This window comes from Dipodomys ordii, unplaced genomic scaffold, assembly GCF_000151885.1.
Source record: "Dipodomys ordii isolate 6190 unplaced genomic scaffold, Dord_2.0 Scaffold10, whole genome shotgun sequence".
Classification (NCBI taxonomy): domain Eukaryota; kingdom Metazoa; phylum Chordata; class Mammalia; order Rodentia; family Heteromyidae; genus Dipodomys; species Dipodomys ordii.
The window spans coordinates 20,812,835-20,829,062 of record NW_012267226.1 but is presented as its reverse complement, the minus strand read 5'-3'; the positions used below and the strand labels follow the sequence as shown (position 1 = coordinate 20,829,062).

The window sequence follows — 16,228 nt, the reverse complement described above, 5'->3', positions numbered from 1 at the left end:
CTCCCGGAAAGCCGCGGCCCAGCCCGAGCTTCCGCGCCCGCCTCCTCCCCCTACCCACGGAGGCGAGAAGGGGCGGGGCCACATCTGGGGGCGGGGCCGGCTCAGGGCGGGGCTAGGAAAGCCGGCGCTTGCGCCCTCTGCCGGCGAGGCGGGGGAGGGAAGGGGCGGGGCCCAGCATGGAGTCTGCGCAATGAGCCGAAGCCGGAGCTCCATATTCTTTGTGGGCAACAAGGGTTCGGTATTCCCGGGAGTGGGGTCATCACAACGTTGCACTTCAGACTAGGGAGCGTCGGAAAGAGAATCACCGTCTTTTTTCCACTTCTGACAACTATGGAAATCGAGGTTGCGGTTATTTGCATCTCGTTGTGGGAAAATGGTGGGAGAACAGGAATCGTGTTTCTCCACCACCTAGAATCTCAAACTCTTCACTAAGACACAGAAAGTTTAATGCCCTGGATGGTCGGAGCCTGATTTGGCCTGAGGGAGGCTTGAAGGCACACTAAAACTTTAGTTCCGCCTTCCGGATCTTTCATCTCTTGGAAACCAAGCGCTTTTTCTCCTCCTCCACCTCCTCCTTTTTCTCTCTTCTTCTTTTCTCTCTTCCCTTTCTGATCAGCTCCTTTTCTGAGAACTGAAGTTGTACTTCATGCTCAGCGCACTGCACCACAAGTCTGCAATCCGACACCCGCCCCCAGAGGCCGCGAGCCAGAGCAGGGTTCTCACCCTGACCCTGCGAACAGACGTGCAGTCTCCAGCGCGCTCCACTTCTCTAATCTAAAAACTCAGTTGGAAGAACTCCAAAAGTAGGAACTTCCTTTGCAAAGAAGGAAGCCACACAGCCTTAATTCTAGTTCTAAGCCTCGACTGTGGTTGTAAGTTTGAACGCTCAGATGTGTCAATAGGAATGAGTTCCACCGGCTCAGGGGCTCCTTCCTGACTCTTCCACAAAGCCTTTGACTGATAAGGCATTTGAATTTATCTAGTACTGCTGCAAGAGGGAAAAATATCTCTCTGAACTCAAGGACCAACATTCATTCAGCTAGCTATCTTGGGTTTGCCTATCAATCGCCTTTATCTAAGACTGATTTTTAGAGCCTACATTATCATTTCCTACCAATAGAAAGTCCTTTTATCAGTTTCTACCTAGCTAAAGTTAAAAGGATCTACCAAAGAAAAATCTAGAGAATCCTTTTGAAATTCTCAAAACTTTTGCAAACCTAGTGCTACCAACCTACTAGCAGGCCCTCCATTTTTTAAAACCTATGTATCCCTGGCCTCAAACAACAATTTCCTGCTATGGCCTCCCAAGTGCTGGGATTACAGGAGTTGACCGCTATACCCAGCTCCAAATAACCAGCTAAAACTAGAAGTGGAGGTAGGGCTGAAGTGGTAGAGCATCAGCTGCAGAAAAAAGCTAAGCAAGAACAGAAGGCCCTGAGTTCAAGCCCTAGCACCAGCAAAAAATAAATAAAACAATGAATAACCTCAATCTTGGAAGCTTGTGGGTGAGCTTTCTGCTACCAGACTGATAAACTGGGCTCTGAGGGCTCTCAGCATTCTCAGTGTAAGATTCCAGGAACTACAGAATACCATGTTATAGTTTGGATTTTAAATGTCCTCCAAGAGCTAAGAATGTGGCTTAGGGGTTGAGTGCTTGCCTAGCATGCATGAAGCCCTGGGTTCGATTCTTCAGTACCACATAAACAGAAAGAAAAAAAAAACGGAAGTGATGCTGTGGCTCCAGTGGTAGAGTGCTAACCTTGAACAAAATAAGCTCAAGGACAGTGCCCAGGTCCTGAGTTGAAGCTCCAGGATTGACAATAAATAAATAAATAAGTAAATGTCCTCCAAAAGCTCATGTTCTGAAGGTTTGGTTCCCAACTAATTGCACTATTGAAAGATAGTCAAAACTAAGAGATCTAGATTCCATATTCAAGATGTTTGTCTTTTTGAGCTTGGCTTATCTAGAGCAAAACACGAGACTCTCCACTTCCTTCCATTTTCCTTAAAATGGTGTAATTTCCTTCTTGACAGTGAACATGCCATTGTACCACATTTTCATTATTATTATTAGTTTAGAAATCACTAATAGTGGGGCTGGGAAGGTGGCTTAGTGGTAGAGCGCTTGCCTTGCATGCATGAGGCCCTGGGTTCGATTCCTCAGCACCACATAAGCAAAAAGAAAAAAGCCGGAAGTGGCGCTGTGGCTCAAGTGTTAGAGTGCTAGCCTTGAGCTGAAGAGCTGAGGGAGAGCGCCCAGGCCCAGAGTTCAGGCCCCAAGACCGGACCCAAAAAATAAATAAATAAATAAATAAAAAGAAATCACTAATAGTAGTGGTGCTATGGCTCAAAGTGATAGAGTACTAGCCTTGAACAAAAAAGCTCAGGGATAGTACCCAGGCTCTGAGTTCAAGCCCCATGACTGACAGGACAAAAAAATCATTAATAGTACAAGGAGTGAGCCAGGTGCTAGAGCCTCATACTTGTAATCCCAACTATTCAGGAGGCCAAGATCTGAGGTTTGAGATTAGAAGCCAGCCTGGGTGGGTAGGGATGTCTGTCAGAGTCTTATCTCCAATTAATCACTAGAAAGCTGAAAGTGGAGCTTTGGGCTGTGGCTCAAGTGAAAGAATGCCAGCCCTTGAGGAAAAAAGTTAAGAGACAAGGCTGGGAAGGAGGTTCAGTGGTAGAGAGCTTGCCTTGCATGCATGAGGCCCGGGGTTCCATTCCTCAGCACCACATAAGCAAAAAAAGCCGCAAGTGGCACTGTGGCTCAAGTGGTAGAGTGCTAGCCTTGAGCTGAAGAGCTGAGGGACAGGGTTCAAACCCCATGATGGACAAAAAAAAAAAAAAAGCTAAGGGACAGCTCCTGGGTCTTAAGTTTAAACCCTAGTACCGGGAAGAAGATAGAGAGAAAAAGAGAAGTAGAGAAAGAGGAGTTGAGAGAACAATCCTATCCAAACTGGCTGGGAATGTGGCTCAGTGGTAGAGTGCTTGCCTAGCACGCATTGAAGCCCTGGGTTTGATTCTTCAGTAACACATGAACAGAAAAGACCAGAAAGTGGCACTGTGGCTCAAGTGTTAAAGTGCTAGTCTTGAGCAAAAGAAGCTCAGGTACCCAGGCCTTGAGTTCAGGCTACGATGGAGGAAGAAAAGATGAAATGTAATATTTGACTGGAATTGTGTAAAATGGATAATGAATGATTTTAAGATATAAATATAACTGTGCTTTCTGTGGATAAGACTTCCCTGGTAACTAACTAGCTATTTTAGCTAGTAACTGTAACTCTGTAACCCTGTAACTCTGTAACTTTGCTTCTGCTATTTTCTGAACAATATGAGCCCTAATCCAGCGGAACCATCCCCACCCTTTGTTTTATTCCCCTGCTTCCCTGCAAGGTGAGAGCAAAACCTTGGCGGGAAATTTAAACTTAAGATGTGAATTTCTTGTAACAATCATTGGCTAAAATCAACACCCAACCTCACCCTTTCCCTGCCCTAGCCAAAAATGCTTAGAAGCAGATGTGGGCTGGCACTCAGGGCTGTTTCCTGGGATCCCCACTCCAGGTGCAGTCCTGGCACATCAACACTTTTTGCTCAATAAAATCTTTTACATTTTCATTGCAGACTGAGTGGTCTCACTGCACGACCCCACTACACCGGGACTGGCAAAAAAAAAAAAAAAAAACCAAACTGTCACAGAAGTACCCCCAATGCACATGTGTTGGTCTATGCCTGAATCTCCCTGCTCCAGAGACAAGACTTTACACTCCAAGATCTTGTGTCTATTTTTGCAGATCTGCCGTGGACAGCAGGCAATTAACCAAAAGTATAAAGGAGGACAGGGATGGAGAGAAATACTGAAAGCAGGTGTCTGTAAATTCTTTAATCCACCAAAAAGAAAAACCTTGATGTTCTGGCTCTTTTCATTCTAATCAGTATGGGGCCCGGAGATCTGGGTGGCCGACAGATTGCACAGCTCCAGGATAGCCTCTGGCTAGAGGGAGGCTGGGGGCTGCCTGCTAAGAGCAAGCTGCCACGTATATTTGCCCCCAACTTATTTTTCAAACCATATGTGAACCTAGATGGATTCTAGGATGCATCCTCAAAAGGGCAAAGTGGTTCCAACACTGTGCAAAAATATTAAAAAGGAAAATTTGCAACTTGTGGGTAAAGATGGGAGGGACAAACTGGGAGAGAGCAAGGGAAGGGGTGACATTGTCCAAGACTAAATGTACTCTTTACCTGATTTATGTAACTGTAACCGTTCCGTACATCATCTTTATAGTAACAATCTTTAAAAATAAATAAAAAAGGAAAATTTGAAGCTCAAGAGGTCAAGTTCTCTCCACTAGAGGGAGCCCCAACCAACTTTATGGTTACAGGAAGCTTCAGTGTAGTTTCTCAACACCTGTCTGCTGATAAACCACTTAAAGATACTGGGGAGCGGAGGGAGGGGTAAGTAAGAGGCAATACAGTAGATCACTGTGAGAGAAAAAAAAAGTGTCTTGTGAACGCTCAACTAAACAGACTTTCTGGAGTTACTAAATCAAAGATAAGCAGACCAGGAAAGAAGTTGAATGCAGTTAAATTGCCACCCAAGTTCATGTATCCAGAGGGAACTAGAATTCCCAACTTTCTCCAACTGGTGCTCTTTTCTCAACATTTGCTTTCTCCTAATTCAGCACCCCGGAGCCCACGGGACCACCTCATATCTGTTCCCATTTCTCTGAAGCGTGAAACTTTCTTTTCTTTTTGGGTTAGTACAGGGGCTTGAACTCAGGGCCTCACACTCTTGCTTAGCTTTTTCACTCAAGCCAGACATCCACTTTCTGCTTTTTATTGGTTAATTGGAGATCTAAATGTCTCATGGAGTTTTATGCCTGGGCTGGCTTCAGACCAGGTTCCTTAGATCTCAGCCTCGTGAATAGCTAGGATTATAGTCATGAGCTACCAGTGCCCAGCAAAACACAAAACTTTCTTGACTAGTTGCTCCAATATTTGTTCCCTTGTTCACTATAGAATATCTTTCTGAAGTTCTTTTTTAAAGTCTAATGTCATTTTGCCAGCGACTCCTCAAGATGCCCACGATGGCTACTTTTCCTCCATACCAGCAAGAGGAGCAAGCTGCCTCATACATGTTCATATCAGAATTGTCTAAGTCTCCAAATAACAGGCAGTGTCTATCTAGAAGTGAGCCATAGCTAATCAACTCCAAGCCCTTTCTCTTCAAATGATATTTCGGCTTTGCGGGGGACAAGGGTGGAAAGGGTACTTCAAGACCTATGGATTTTAAGCATTGTGAGCTGATTTAGTCTGTGCCACCATCCTATAAACATGGTGTTTGCCAGTTGCCTGGACAACAGATAGCTTCTAGAAACCCAACATAACAGTCTGAGCCCTGCCCTCCTCCCCTAGAGGATGGGGCCAAGTTTGCCATCTTTGATTGGCTGCCAGAACCTAGGCTCCTCCTCGGGCTTTATCTGTGTGGGCTGTCTGTGTGTATGGGTCTCCACAGGGAGAACACACACAGGCAAGAGCGGGGGTCTTACAGGTAGGAAGAGGTAGGGTAGGGAAGATGGGGAGAGAGAGAAAGCAAGCCATTTATTTTCTCTAAAAGAGGACCGGGAACATTGATTTCTCCACAGAGAGCTGGTGATCAGGAACTGAAACTTCTGGAAAGTGTGGGACAGACTTGCAGAGGAGAATTCTGATTCTGCTTCTCCTGAGATTCCTGCTTCCATCTAAGGGGTCATCTTTGGGTTTAGACTTACGCAAAGATCCTCCCTCTCCTAGGAAAGCAAGGACATGCCACCTAAGATGAAAGAAAAAGGGAGGAAAGCTGCGGCACAAAAGAAGAAAAAGAACTCAGGTGCTGGTGAGTCGCTAGGTTGTTTTCTTGTTTTGTTTTTGTTTTGTGGGTTAGGGGTAACCCCAGCTTCTTCATGTCCTGGAGGAGAGACCAGGCAGAGGTCCTCAGATAGAATTCACTTAAGCTTTGTGAGCTGATTTCGCCAGTTTCCCATGCCTGTAAACTCTGTTTCCCAGGTGTCTGCGCAACAGGTACACTCCAGAAACCCAACATTCCTGTCTCAGTCCTACCTTCTCCCCCACTCCCCCCAAACAAGCCCACTAGAGGGAGCCCAAACCAACTCTTTGCTTCAGGGACCAAGGCTGAGATCATGATAAACTAAGGCTTTGCCACCTTGCCAAGGCAGATGTGGAGACCGAAGCCAAGCACAGGCTGATGCTGCTGGAGAAGGAGCTACTTCGAGACCAGCTGGGTGAGAAGCATGAAGGGTGTGGGGGTAGCAGAGGTTTTGCAGGGACATTTCTCCTTCCCTCCTTCCTTCCCTCCTTCTTTCCTCCCCCTCCCCCCTTCCTTTCTTTCTGGTACTAGGGCTTAAACCCAAGCCTAGGCACTGTCCCTGAACTTTTCGCTCAAGCCACAGCACCACTTCTGGCTTTTTGGTGGCTAATTGGAGAAAAGAGTCACATACTTTCCTGCCTGGGCTGGCTTCAAATGGTACTACTCAGATCTCAGCCTCCTGAGTAGTTAGGATTACAGGGAGGAGCCACCAGCATCTGGCCTGCATGAGACATGGCTGTGTCCTTGGGGGTTTGAAAGCTTGGAGCTACAGTTTAAGGTTAAGCCAAATCCAAACTGTCTCTTCCTTCTGGGAGGAGGGCTGGGCAAACTGGGGCAGTTATTTTCCCCTCTGATACTGGGGATCAAATCTAGGGTCTCATACACGGTGAGAAGCCCTGCAGCACTGAGCTATATAACTACAGCCCAGGCAAACTTCATAGTGCTGAAGGGCCCCAGAGATTCTAGAGAGAAAGTGACCACTAATAAAGTAAGAGGTTGGACATCCTTTGGCTAGGTTTCCAGAGGCAGGCAAGAGTTACCAAGCCCATAGAGACTGATACTGGGGGACCCCCAGTCAGTTCTGGGCACAGCTCTTCTATTACCCACAGCTCTCCGAAGGGATGAGGCCCGCCGAGCCAAGGCTGCCAAAGACCTGATGAAGCAGAGGTTGCAAGGATTGGAGGTTGAACTAGAAAGGGCTCAGAGTGAAACGAAGGCCATATATGCAGGTAGGTGGTTGGCTAAACAAGTGGGCAGACACAGGTCTGGAAGCAAGACAGCCAAAGGATGCGGGCAAGGGAAAAGAGGAAGATTCTAACTGCCAGGCCTAGCTCAGGCTTGAAAAGGCGTATCTCCCAGGCAGGGGTCTTCCAGATTGTGTAATACCGTACGCCTGATGTTTTGTACAATACAAAAGGAAGCCAGAGCTACTGTTCATTGCCTGGGGGTGAGTGGAGCAAAGGGCCATAATACCCATCCCAAGTAGCATGAGGAGAGGGTCTGGCTCCCATCCCTTCCCCAAGTTCTTAGGGTCTCCCGGCTTCTTAGCATCGCAAGAAAGTCCTCATGCTCCTGTCCCTCTGGACCAAACAAAGTCTTCCCCAGGTGACACTTCATTTGCTCTCTCTGTGCCTTTATTTCAACCTGGGTTTCTGGCCACCACCCCTCCCTGTGTCAGAGATGAGCCGCCAGCAACAAGCCCTGCAGGAGAAGATGGCGACCCACAGCAAGCAGCTGGAGGAGCGGGCCAGGGGCCTTCAGGAGCAGCTAGGTAGCCCCTCCCTCCATACCTGTCCCCTTTCTCTCCAAGAGTCAATGACATCCACCAGCATGAAGAGGAGGACTTAAAAGATCTTTTTCTAGAAGGCTGAAATCTATTGGTGGAGTTTGAATTTGGATCCCTTTACACCTGATTCTCCTCTGAGCAGAGGATACAGGATGGCAAGAACCTCTGAGGGAACTGGGAAGGTGGCTCAGTGGTAGAGTGCTCACCTAGCATGCATGAAGCCCTGGGTTCAATTCCTTGGTACCACACAAACAGAAAAAGCCAGAACTGGCACTGTGTCTCAAGTGGTAAGGTGCTAGCCTTGAACAAAAAGCTCAGGGACAGTGCCCAGGCCCCAACTTCAAGTCCCAGGACTGGAAAAAAAAAAAAAAGAACCTCTGAGACATAGGTACAAAAAGTCATTTTCTTCCTCTGTTTTCCCTTTTGTTTGGTCTCTCCAAGTTTTTGGCACTTAGTTCCCTCCCTGCACTGCTTTGTCTCTCTCCTAAGCAGAACATACTGCCTCTTAGTTTAGCTGACTTTCACTAGGAAACCAAAGGGAAATAAAAAGGCAAGACAGGTCCCCTAGGGCTTAGCTTTTTTGCTCAAGGCTAGCACTCTATCACTTGAGCCACAGCTCCACTTCCAGCTTTTTGGGAGTGGTTTATTGGAGATAAGAATCTCCCAGGCTTTCGTGCCAGGTTGGTTTTGAACTGCTATCTTTAGATCTCAGCCTCTTAAGTAGTTAGGATTACTGGCCTGGCTGGTCTGAGGCTCTTTACAGAATCAACAAGAAAGTCAATGACCCTGTGACGGTCTGTAATGATCCCACACAGGGTGCCCTTGGAAACTGTTCAGGACATAGCATAGTATCATCATCCTGTCCTTTCCAGCCTTTTTGCCCTTTCCCCCAGAAATATGCCAGAAAAAGGCAAAGGCTGCAAGGGAAGAGGCTGAGCAAGCACTTGGAGAGAGAGACCAGATCCTGGCTCAGCTTCAGGCTCATGTGACAGACATGGAAGCCAAGTATGAAGAAATCTTACATGTAAGCACCACCCTCTGGTGGCCAGACACTCACCAGCCAGTCTTCCTCCATGCCCACACCCCCAGCCAGTGTCATGGCTGACAATCCTGAGTGGATTGACTGCTCTATCCTGAGGGCAGCCAGAGAAGATATAACTGTAGTTTAAGAAAACACTGGCAGGGCTGGGAAGGTGGTTCTGTGGTAGAGTGCTTGCCTTGCATGCATGAGGCCGTGGGTTCGATTCCTCAGTACCACATAAGCAGAAAAAGCTGCAAGTGGCACTGTGGCTCAAGTGGTAGAGCACTAGCCTTGAGCTGAAGAACAGAGGGACAGCACCCACAACCAACAACAACAAAAATAATACTGACAAATGGCTGGAAATGTGGCTTAGTGACAGAGTGCTTGCCTAGCATGCCTGAGGCCCTGGGTTCAATTCCTCAGGACCACATAAACAAAAAAGTCAGAAGTGGCTTTGTGGCCCAAGTGGTAGAGTGCTAGCCTTGAGCAAAAGATGCTCCGGGCCAGTGCCTAGGCCCTGAGTTCAAGGCCCAGGACTGGCAAAAACAAAACAAAACACTCACAGAGGTAGCCATGCCTCTAATCCTAGTATTCAGGAGACACAAGCAGGAAGACAAAAGTTCACACTGCTCAGTGCTGGTGGCTCATACCTGTAATCCTAGCTACCCAGGAGACTGAGAGCTGAGGATCACAGTTCAAAGCCAGCTCAGGCAGGAAAGGCCATGAGACTCTTTAATTAACCACTGGAGCTATGGCTCAAAGTGGTGCAGCACTAGCCTTGAGCAAAAAGAGCTCAGGGACAGTGCTTGGGTCCTGAGTTCAAACCCTATGACTGACAACACACACACACACACACACACAGAGTTTACAGCCATCCTTAGATACATAGTGAGTTCAAGGCCAATCCCGGCTACACATTGAGATCTACAAATAAATAAAATAAAAAATAAAATAAAACAAGGGCTGGAGATATAGGTCAGTGGTAGAGCACTTGCCTACCTAGTGTTGATCCTCAGCACAGGAAAGAAGGAAGGAAGGAGGGAAGGACGGAGGAAAGAAGCTAATGGCAGTTGGCTACCATGATGCATGCCTCTGTAATTTCAGTACGTGGCAAGATCCAGTGAGTTAACTATATAGCAAGACCCTACTGGAAGGAAGGAAGGAATGGAGTGCGGGAGGGAAAGAGAGGGCACAGCCACTGGACAAGGAAAGCTTACTAAGCAGCCTAGGGCAGCCCTCACCCCTCTCCTCTCTCTTCCGGGAGCTGAAGCTTGGTGTCTGCAGGGCAGCCTGGAACAGCTCTTGGCCAAGATGAGAGCTGTGAAGCCGCAGTGGGATGGAGACATTCTTAGACTCCATGCCAGGCACAAGGAGCAGCTGCGCCAGTTTGGACTCAACCCTCTGGATATTTGAGACTCTCTCTCATCTCTGAGGCCCAGCAATAAAGTGTCCTTATGGAGAACTCAGCAACACTGTGAGCTATGACCTTTAACAGAGAAGCGTAGCCCTTGTAGGCACACACATCTCAATTCCTGATTGACCCATCATCCTGGAGACTGAATGACAGGAAAGAAATATAACAAGGTCTCAACCATTCTTTTATGGAAAACTAGGTCCCACCTGTTGAGCCTGGGGCCCTGGGAACTTCTCCAGCCACCTCTGCTTATTCGCTACCAACACAAACACAGACAGCCAAGTAAAAGGCTATTTTATTTTGGTTTGTTTTCTGCAGTTCTGGGGATAGAACTCAGGACCTTGTGTGTGCTACATAAGCGCTCTACCATGGAGCTACATCCCCAGCCTTGGAAAAGGCTATTTTTTCTAACAAGATTCAACCAACAGTGACCAGGCACCTGCCTCCACAATCCTAAGGTGTCCACAGAAGCAGGACAGAGGTGGTCTTCAAATTTTTGAGCAATAGCATGCTGGAGTCATATCTAGAGCAAGTTCCAGAAGGCTTCAATCCCAGGCAGTCCCCCAAGGCTCTCCTTTCTCATGAAGAACTTCTTCCTTGAGGTGCAGCTCTCCAAAGCTCCACACACACTAAGCACTGGGGCCTCAGACTCCCCACTAGGCCACCTGAAATCTCTGAGCATGCTCTCTGCTGGGAGGTAGGCCCATGAAGTGAGGGACCCTGGGGCAATCGTGGGTTTGTCCCATGAGTGGTGGTGTTCGTATCTCTCAAGGTGGTATCTTGTGAGATGATCCCTAGTGTCTTAGGCTGCAGCCTGAAGACAGGAAAGCCATTCAGTAGATCTGTGCCAAGCAGAACGGTTTATAGACTGGTGGGAGCCCAGTCCTACACAGAGAGAAGAGGAAGAAATTCATCCTATGACCAGAAGAGTTCCTTCGCCCTAATCGATGATGTCCAGGACTGGGACATGCTCCGCAGTTCCTTCTGTCTCCATCCTCGATGATTTGACGTCCCCACTGGCATATCCCACATTGTCCCCCTCCCCCCAGCAGCCCTCCTACTCCATCCTTTCTGCCCTTCTCTGGCTGCTCCCCCCCTCCCCCAAACAATCGCCTCTTCCTCCTCACCTCTCCAGACCCTGGGGAAATCCAGGCTTCTAAGCTCTGCTGAGTCCTGGCTGCCAGCGTCAGGCAGAGGGGTGGCTCGGCCTCAGACAGCTGCTGCAGCCTTTCTGGGCCTTTGTCTCCGCCCACAGCACACCCATTCACTTCCAGAACCACATCTCCTGTTTCCAGCCCTGCTCTGGCAGCTGAGCCTCCTGGAGTCACCTGGTGGTATTAGGTAAGGGGGGGGGAGCATTTAGAATGTGAAACACCATAGAAATATTCTTGGGTGTCGAGCACCAGTGGCTCACGCCTATAATCCTAGCTACTCAGGAGGCTGAGATCTGAGGATCACGGTTCAAAGGCAGCCTAGGCAGGAAAGGCCATGAGACACTTATCTCCAATAAATCACCAGAAAACTGGAAGTGGTGCTGTGGCTCAAGTGGTAGAGCACGGGCCTTGAGCTGAAGAGCTGCGGGACAGCACCCAGGCCCAGAGTTCAAGAATTCCTGGGTGTCCTAAGACTCTGGAAGGGAGGCAGAGGAAGGCTGAACAGTAGGCAAATGATGGAAAGATTCTAACCCAGCCAGGCACTGGTGGCTCACACCTGTAATCCTAGCTACTTGAGAAGCTAAGATCTGAGGATCATGGGATTCCAAGCCAGCTAGGGCATAACAGTCTATGAGACTTTTATCGTCAATTAACTACCCAAAAAAGCCAAAAGTGGAGGTGTGGCTCAAGTAGTAGAGCATTAGCATTTAGCACAACAGCTCATGGACAAAATTCAGGCCCTGAGTTCAAACTTCAGGACTGGCACTAAGAAAAACAAGGAAAGACTCCAAGGTTATGGGGCATCGGTCACCTGAGAGACAAACAGACAAAGTCCACTGGCCACACCGCTGAGTCGGAAGCCATAGCCACCACCAGGCCCAGGGTATAGGAAACACTGGCGGCACCCAGCAGGGCAGGGAGTCAAGGCTGTGTCTTTCACTGGTAGGTCCTCAGTCTCAGTCCGAGATGTTGAGTGAGGATCCCGGGAGGAGGCAGCAGTGTCCTTGTTCTCCAAGAAGAGGAGAGGTGACAGGCGAACCTGGCAGGGCAGAGGGAGCTCACCTGTGGCATCTGAGCTGCGAGCCATTCCTGCTCTCCCAACCCCCCCCCAGCCCCGGCCCTCCCTGCACTCACCATGTTAAAGAAGCGGTCAGCCTCAGGGTCGAGGACAATGAGGGACACGTAAGTGCCCTGTGCTCGGATTCTGCACACTGTTTCCTCGTGGCTCAGCCCCTCCACGCTCTCCCCAGCCACAGCCACCAGCCGGTCTCCGTCCTGCATCCCAGCCTTCTCAGCCGGAAGTCCCGGGTCCACCTCCCACAGGAAGTGTCCTACCACAGAGACAACCTCCCTGCTGCTCCCCAGCTTGCACTGAGCAGTGCACCCCCATCGCCCTGTACCCACCGGGGGACGATGCCCAGCATAGACAAGAAGGGGAACCCCGCGGGTGGAGCTCAGATTGGGGACACTACACACTCGTGGGCCCACCCGAAAGCCCACCTTCCCCACTCCCACTCACCAAGGCGGCCATCGGGACCCTTCTCCTCCCGGAGCAGGAACCCGAAGCCCTGGGGCCCCTTCTCCAGGTGCAGACAGCGGGGCGTGGCGGGCAGTGCCCAGCCCTCTGCCAGCGGGGCGGCGAGGGGCATTCCCAGCTGGCGACACTGTTCTTCTACTTCTGGCCCTGCCACCAGCAGGGTCACCTGCTCTCCACTCTGCCAAAGCTGTGAGGACCCAGCAGAGGCATGAACATCCACCTGAGTGGGGAGGAAGAAGGGGGTACCTCCTCCCAGGCACAGGAACGAGGGGCTAAGGGAGGGCCAAGCACAAACTGATGGTTTGTACCGACCAGCAGGCCAGGAGGTTGGGTGCGTGGAGCCTTGCCCCGGGTGGGTGGCAAGTGGGGGGAATGGGCAGCCATACCTTCCTGCTGAGTTGGTTATAGGTGAACTTGTCCACACTGACCCCGTTCACTTCTAGCAGCCGCGCTCCTGTGGGTACTCCTGCCCTCTCGGCTGCTCCTCCGGCACTTAGCGCCAGCCAGCATGAACCTTGAGCTCCTGAAAAAGAAGAAGAAAGAAAAATCACAAAAATAAGTTCCAACTGGCTGCCTGCCTGGAACAGGGGCCACGACCCCCTGGGCCGCATCCCGCCTCACCTTGGATGACACTAAGGCCAAAGCCGCCCTCATCCCTCACTACGTGGCACAGCCGGGGCCGGACCCCCAGGCCTAGCAGAGGACAGAGGCGGGCATCGCTCTCTTGCTGAGCTCGGACCACCTCATACACGTGCTGCGCCAAGACCGTGAGCAGCACCCGGGGACCGCTGGCCCGGATGTGGCGTACTACCTGAAGAGAGGGCACGTGGGAATGGAGAAGGCTGGTCCCCGGACCCACCTGGAGCCTGTGTGTGACACCCCAGGAACTAGTTCTCCAGATGCCTTCACCCACCTTTCCTACGGACACCCCTCACCCTCAAATCCTAGAGGGTGGGCAAGTGACTCTTGGGTCTTGAACTACAGTACCTAATGGGGTGAGGTCCAGCCTCGTTGTGTGTATATGTCTTTGTGTGTATGTGCGTGCATGTGCATATGTGTGTATGTGTGTGTGCCTGTGTGCGTGTGTGCATGTGCATGTGTGTATGCATGTGTGCATGTGCATGTGTGCATGCGTGTGTGTGCTGGTACTTCGGCTTGACTCGGGGCCTTGTACTCTCACTTGTCTTTTTCTGCTCAAGGCTGTCACTCTAATATTTGAGCCACACCTCCATTTTCAGCTTTTTTTTTTTTTTTTTTTTGGTCATGGGGCCTAAACTCTGGGCCTGGGCGCTGTCCCTCAACTCTTCAGCTCAGGGCTAGTGCTCTACCACTTGAGCCACAGCACCGCTTGTGGCTTTTTCTGCTTATGTGGTGCTGAGGAATCGAACCCAGGGCCTCATGCATGCAAGGCAAGCGCTCTACCACTGAGCCACCTTCCCAGCTCCACTTTCAGCTAGTTAATTGGATATAAAAGTCTTACAGACTTTCCTGCCTGGGCTGGCTTCTGACCCACGATCTTCAGATCCCAGTCTCCTGAGTGGATAGGATCACAGCCCCAGTGTCCAGCCTCCCTTCTACAGTGCTCCGACTACTCCCCACTCTAAGCAGCTGCACTTGGCCTTACCACTATGTGGTCCTCACGGTCCACAACATTGCTGTTCACTGCCAGGATCCGGTCTCCTACTCGGAGACCCTGTTTCTGGGCAGAGGAGCCAGGCTCTACCCTGCATACCACATGTCCAGCTCTGCCCAGCTGATGCTGCAGGTGGAAACCAAAACTCTTGCCGTCTTCCTTGCTCAGCAGACAGAAGCGAGGCTGCTTCGGGTTCCAGGGATCTGGAAGAGAGAGGAGACACAACCCCAGTACAAGGAAGGCCCTGGGCTTCTACCCAGCCAGATATTGCGCATTGTGGCTACACACTCCAAGGGCAGAATGACAGGGACAGAGTGACTGCCCCCCCCGCCCCTGCGGGGCCCCCCCCCATCTCCATACAGTAACTGCGATCAGAGGGAGGCAGTGAGTGGTTACCAAGGAAACGGGAGGCTGTGTGGACCTGTGGTGTCTCCAGGGAAAAGCAATGGTTGCCAGGGGGGCGAGGAGGTTACCAGAGCTGTCCTGGTGGTCTTCGGCCAGGGAGAGGACAGGATTATCAATGCCCAGCTTGGGGTTAAACTTAAACTTCCTGCAGGGGAGCAGGGGAAGCTGGAGGGAGAAGCTAGCCGCTGGACTTGGGCCCCAGGCTCTATTTTAGGGAATTACAGCTGAAAAGCTTCCCCACCTTCCAGATTCTTCTCCTCCTCTCGCCCCCCACCCTCATGCCACTTACGGAGTGAATGAAGCCATGTCCCGAAGACCTACTGGATAAAGAAGTGGGTGAGAGGAGAGGCACCTTCTTCCCTGGGACACAGCTTCCATGATCATAAACTGGACGGACTCAGGGGAAGCCCCCCATTCAGGCCTGGCCCTCTGCACTCTGTTCTAAAAGGGCTTTCCGCTCTCTCTACCATCTCACACACAAGGATTTTGTGTGCTCTTCTCCCCTGCCCTTCCTCCCCACTCCTCCAGGTCTGTGGCCCATAAATCTATCAACAGGGTGTGGACCAGGAAGGCAGACAGATCAGTTCACTTCATTCCTCTGAACTTCTATTTGTCTCAGGACGCCAAGACCCAACTTCAACTGTGCCTCAAGTCTCAAAGCCTCCAAAACACTCCCCACCCCCACCCCAACTGCCCCCAAGGTCCCCTCTAAAGAAGGTATCTCCCAGCTTCCTACCTGCAGCTGCCTCCATACTTGGATCTGTGCTCGAGTGTTCAGAGCAGGGCCAAGGTCCATTTCAAGCAGTTGACCCTCCCACCTACCCTCTCCCAAGTCCCACCTCCTTGAAGACCTTCAAGGAAGCCATTGGGTAATGGTTAACATCAGTAACTCTTATCCTCTGGGAAGTGAATTCCTTCAGTCCTCATTCCTGTGCTAACTTTCTCCTGAGATCCTGGAGCAGGCCCAGTTGCTCCTCTGCACAGGCAAGGCAGATTGTGAACTCGGTACCCAGCTGTCACTTTTCTTTCTTTCTTTCTTTGTTTTTTTTTTTTTTTTGGCCGGTCGTGGGGCCTGAATCTGGGCCTGGGCGCTGTCCCTCAGCTCTTCAGCTCAAAGCTAGCACTCTACCACTTGAGCCACAGCACCACTTGTGGCTTTTTCTGCTTATGTGGTGCTGAGGAATCGAACCCGGGGCCTCATGCATGCAAGGCAAGCACTCTACCACTGAGCCACCTTCCCAGCCCCCGCCTCTTTTTTGCATGTGTGTGGCAGTACTGGGGCCAAGGTGCTGTCCCTTAGCATTTCTGCTCAAGGCTGGTGCTCTACCACTTGAGCCATACACCCACACCTTCAGTATTTTGCTGGTTAATTGGAGAGTCTCATGAACTTTTTTGCCCCAGCTGGCTTC

General features: G+C 50.4%; 2 protein-coding genes across 4 annotated transcripts; one reads left to right on the top strand and one right to left on the bottom strand.

Moving 5' to 3' along the window:
• Nucleotides 1–5,646: 5,646 nt before the first annotated feature.
• On the top strand, nucleotides 5,647–10,108 carry Ccdc153 (coiled-coil domain containing 153). 2 transcript variants are annotated; one of them, XM_013009745.1, is made up of 7 exons: nucleotides 5,647–5,682; nucleotides 5,797–5,878; nucleotides 6,219–6,284; nucleotides 6,979–7,098; nucleotides 7,548–7,640; nucleotides 8,549–8,679; nucleotides 9,961–10,108. In XM_013009745.1, exons 2-7 carry the CDS (start codon nucleotides 5,809–5,811, stop codon nucleotides 10,087–10,089), a joined length of 609 nt encoding a protein of 202 aa, XP_012865199.1. In that variant the 5' UTR covers nucleotides 5,647–5,682; nucleotides 5,797–5,808; the 3' UTR covers nucleotides 10,090–10,108. The 2 variants fall into 2 exon arrangements, with proteins under 2 accessions (XP_012865199.1, XP_012865200.1); XM_013009746.1 differs by lacking the exon at nucleotides 7,548–7,640 and having other exon boundaries at nucleotides 5,651–5,878.
• Nucleotides 10,109–10,435: 327 nt separating this feature from the next.
• On the bottom strand, nucleotides 10,436–15,590 carry Pdzd3 (PDZ domain containing 3). 2 transcript variants are annotated; one of them, XM_013009743.1, is made up of 11 exons: nucleotides 15,556–15,590; nucleotides 15,109–15,139; nucleotides 14,888–14,964; nucleotides 14,406–14,617; nucleotides 13,403–13,592; nucleotides 13,168–13,304; nucleotides 12,764–12,968; nucleotides 12,379–12,575; nucleotides 12,056–12,283; nucleotides 11,218–11,418; nucleotides 10,436–10,975 (listed from the first exon to the last, which is right to left on the bottom strand). In XM_013009743.1, exons 1-11 carry the CDS (start codon nucleotides 15,569–15,571, stop codon nucleotides 10,952–10,954), a joined length of 1,518 nt encoding a protein of 505 aa, XP_012865197.1. In that variant the 5' UTR covers nucleotides 15,572–15,590; the 3' UTR covers nucleotides 10,436–10,951. The 2 variants fall into 2 exon arrangements, with proteins under 2 accessions (XP_012865197.1, XP_012865198.1); XM_013009744.1 differs by having other exon boundaries at nucleotides 15,109–15,136; nucleotides 15,556–15,574.
• Between the last annotated feature and the right edge of the window lie 638 nt (nucleotides 15,591–16,228).

Excerpts from the sequence above, each read along its gene's own strand:
- Ccdc153 (XM_013009745.1), top strand. The coding sequence starts at position 5,809 with ATGCCACCTAAGATGAAAGAAAAAGGGAGGAAAGCTGCGGCACAAAAG. Across the intron at positions 5,879-6,218 it reads GAAAAAGAACTCAGGTGCTG|ATGTGGAGACCGAAGCCAAG; the intron begins GTGAGTCGCTAG and ends TTGCCAAGGCAG. Across the intron at positions 8,680-9,960 it reads AGTATGAAGAAATCTTACAT|GGCAGCCTGGAACAGCTCTT; the intron begins GTAAGCACCACC and ends TGGTGTCTGCAG.
- Pdzd3 (XM_013009743.1), bottom strand. Across the intron at positions 12,969-13,167 it reads ATAACCAACTCAGCAGGAAG|CTTTGGCAGAGTGGAGAGCA; the intron begins GTATGGCTGCCC and ends GGGTCCTCACAG. Across the intron at positions 11,419-12,055 it reads TTTGTCTGTTTGTCTCTCAG|GTGACTCCAGGAGGCTCAGC; the intron begins GTGACCGATGCC and ends TAATACCACCAG.